General features: G+C 47.9%; 1 protein-coding gene across 1 annotated transcript in view; it reads right to left on the reverse strand.

Moving 5' to 3' along the window:
* Nucleotides 1-5: 5 nt before the first annotated feature.
* PTCD1 (pentatricopeptide repeat domain 1) overlaps nucleotides 6-3,165 on the reverse strand; it is a gene marked incomplete at both ends in the record, with an annotated part of 3,833 nt that continues 673 nt past the window's right edge. Inside the window, 7 exons of the mRNA XM_009871130.1 lie at nucleotides 6-149; nucleotides 376-558; nucleotides 931-1,047; nucleotides 1,295-2,044; nucleotides 2,378-2,479; nucleotides 2,670-2,888; nucleotides 3,091-3,165. The exon at nucleotides 3,091-3,165 is cut by the window's right edge and continues 69 nt beyond it. Of these exons, the coding sequence (XP_009869432.1) occupies nucleotides 6-149; nucleotides 376-558; nucleotides 931-1,047; nucleotides 1,295-2,044; nucleotides 2,378-2,479; nucleotides 2,670-2,888; nucleotides 3,091-3,165 (1,590 nt within the window). The remainder of the gene's footprint in view (nucleotides 150-375; nucleotides 559-930; nucleotides 1,048-1,294; nucleotides 2,045-2,377; nucleotides 2,480-2,669; nucleotides 2,889-3,090) is intronic.

The raw sequence follows: 3,165 nt of genomic DNA on the forward strand, positions 1-3,165 counted from the left end.
TCTTCCTTATCGTGATCTCCCACCCGTTTTGCTATTCGGTATTTTTCCCAGGGGTGAGGGGTCTCCTCTCCTGCCATAACTTTTAACCACCGATTGTAGTAGCCGCGGAAACCATCAATTTTCTCCAGGTACGGGTTCTTTGACTTATACTGCAAACGGAAATCGAAAAAACAAGTTTCTGTTAGAGGAGAGCTTGCTTCAAGAGCAGGCTGCAATAGCTAGAAGCTGCTACTAGAGGAACAGCTATCAAGCAACTGTCAGCCAGAACAGACAAACCCTAAGGAACAAGACTTAGGCAGAGATCTGTTTCGCCTCCTTCACTGTGTCCCCTCCCCTCCTGACACCTTCATGCTGTGACCGGTCACAGCTACTCACCCTGTCAAATTTCGGAGGGTAGCGTGCGGCGAATTCCAGCTGGCGTATGATAACTTCATTGGGAGGCACTTGGTTATTCCTCATGTCCCGCAGGATCTCTGTGAGGTAACTGTAATTCAACTGCCTCGCTGCGGCAGCGATGAGGGTGCTGTAGATGTACTTGTTGGGAGTTACTCCAGACCTCTGGAAAAAAACCAAATGCTACAGCTAAACTTGTTTATCTGCTGACTAGTGCAGGACGACTCTTGGAAGGAAAAGGCATGCAGGCGCTTCTTAGCCAAGGAGGATGGCTCTCACTCTGGAACCTGTGTAGCAGCTACTACAGTGCCAGCACACCCCTCCTCGTCAGCTCTCTCCTACCCCAGAACAGGTACAGGACAGATCACCTGAGCTGGCAGCTACTCTGGAATTGCATGTTTTTGGAGTGACAACAAAATTACTTGCAGAGACCTCAGCAGGTCTTTTTAGAAGCATTAACACTCCACCTGGCCTCTTCCTGCAGCTCAAACCCCAAGCAGCATGGTGGTTTGTTGTTTGGTTGGTTTTTTTTATTACCTTCAAATCTGAGAGTAACTGCAGTCCATCCTTCTCCTGGTGGCAAGCAATTGCCAAGTTACAAAAGGTCTGGAGGTTGGGTGATAGTCCTCTCTTCACTAGAGCTGGGAGCACGCTCTGCAAGATACAAGTGTTGACATCAGTTTCCAAACAGCCTTACCCTTTCGGAACAGAGAGCTGAATGTGCTAGAACCGAATCCATAAATGCTTAAGAAATTTAATGCAAGCACTAGTTTGTGGAAAATGGTATGAGGCTCCTTGTTCTCCTGTGGATAGAGAAACAGGTCTCAGGGTGAAAGAGAGGTAACAGTGGAGGCCTGAGACAAGGAGGTTGTGACAAAGCTGGGTCTGGGTTTTTCCTCACCTTTGCTCCTTCCAGGTCTCCCTGTTTACTTTTCTTCCTTATTAAGGTGTTAAAGAAGGTCACATCTACTTTGGCTTTATGCTGATCTAGGAGTGCCAGCAAAGAGGACTCTGAGGGGCTTTGGGGTTCCACCAGCTCAACCAGTAATGTAAATGTTTTAATGTTGGGTTCTACATTGTCCTCTTTCATCTTATTCAAGAAGCCTTCCACATCCCCCATCAAAGCCAGTCGATCGGACGGTGTGGCCACTGTCCCCAAGGAAACCACAGCTGAGTTGGGCATCCTGGAATCCAGCAAGTTGGGCGTGTTGCAGCTTAGCCTTGCTTGTTTCTGCTCCGTCTCATCCTGGCCTCTCCTCATCAATGCTCCAGCCCTGCTGGGAGCTACACTGGGGCTGCTGAGAGCAGCTGCTTCTGCTTCTGCTTCAGCCCGAGTCGCATAACTATTTTGCTGCCGGATCAGTTCTTCAGACTGCACCGATGTCTCCTGAAAGAATTGCTTTTCCATGGCTTCCACATCCAGCTGGACAGCAGCTGCGCTCTCTGATCCCTTCCTCCTCGGATTTTTTACCGTTTTCTTCTGCCTCCCTGGTGCAAGCCTTAGCTGGGATGGGTTCTCCTCAGCAGGGCTGAGCAGGAGTTCCGAAGCCACAACGGGATCACCTATTCCGCAGTCTCTCGCAGCACGCAGCATCAAATTGTAAGTGTGGCTGTTGGCCTTGATTCCAAGTTTAGTCATTTGTTTCCAAACCTGAAGAGGGGAAGATGATGTGGTATTAAGTAACAGCATATTAATTTCTAGCATATTAATGGTATCTGCTTGCGGCAAAAGAGCAAGTTTACACCATGATGAGGTGAGAGGCTACTGGAGAGTGAGCAGTCACCTTGAGCTAGTCCTGTGAGATCATCCAGGGCAGTTTACCAGTGTACGAGGTGTCCTGATGGAAGTCTAGCTTACAGAACTTCTCCTAGGAGGAGTTGAACTCCTGTTTTACTACCTCTGAGCAACCTGCTGCCCCTTCCATGTGTTCAACGTACAATGCAGAAGCGCTTTTTCCTCCCCACTTAGAACATGAAGACAAACCTGTAAGGCGTATCGGAAGCCGTTTTCGCTGTCCTTTATGCAGCTCATCAGGAGGAAGCTGAAGGTCTCAGCTGTGAGCACGTGGCCTTTGTGCACGATTTCCTGAAAGAACAGAGAAAGCATTACACTTCCCACTTATCCAAACAATCTATTGCTGCTGGACGTGAAGGTCAAACACTGCTGATGTCTTCCAGGGGTATAGCATGTATAAAAAAGTCTCTGCAATATGTTATCTTCCAGGAGCTTTAACCAGACTAGACTACACTTAATATAAGAAAACTCACATATTTACCTTCAGTACATCAAAGCACATCCTGAGGTCTGAGCACAGGGCGCAGACCTTGAGCAGCGCGTGGTAGGTGATCAGGTTCAGCTCTTCGTTTTTGTCCTTTAGCTGCTGCCGTAACTTGAGAGCGCTCTGCAGGCCCGAGTCTTTCCACGGGGATTCGGCACAGGCATTGAACAGGGCTGTGTAAGTGGCCTCGGTGGGAATTAAGCCTCGTTTCTTCATCTGAAGGAAGAGAAGAAGAATTTGAACTGGCTTTTTAGGAAAGGGCTTCTAGACTTTCTGAACTTGTTTTTAAAAGTTGCAAGCTCAGAAGTTGCAAACACTAACTCAAAGGCAATTCGGAGACAAAGTAACCACATGCTTGAAACAGTTTTAGCTTAGAAAACCTAATGAAGGTTTGAGAGAGGAGAGAATGTAAACCTACGTCATTGTAGAGCCTGAAGGCTTTCTTCACATAGCCAACCCTGCCACAACCACCAATCAGCACAGTGTAATTGCT

This window comes from Apaloderma vittatum, unplaced genomic scaffold (genome assembly GCF_000703405.1).
Source record: "Apaloderma vittatum isolate BGI_N311 unplaced genomic scaffold, ASM70340v1 scaffold41486, whole genome shotgun sequence".
Classification (NCBI taxonomy): Eukaryota; Metazoa; Chordata; class Aves; order Trogoniformes; family Trogonidae; genus Apaloderma; species Apaloderma vittatum.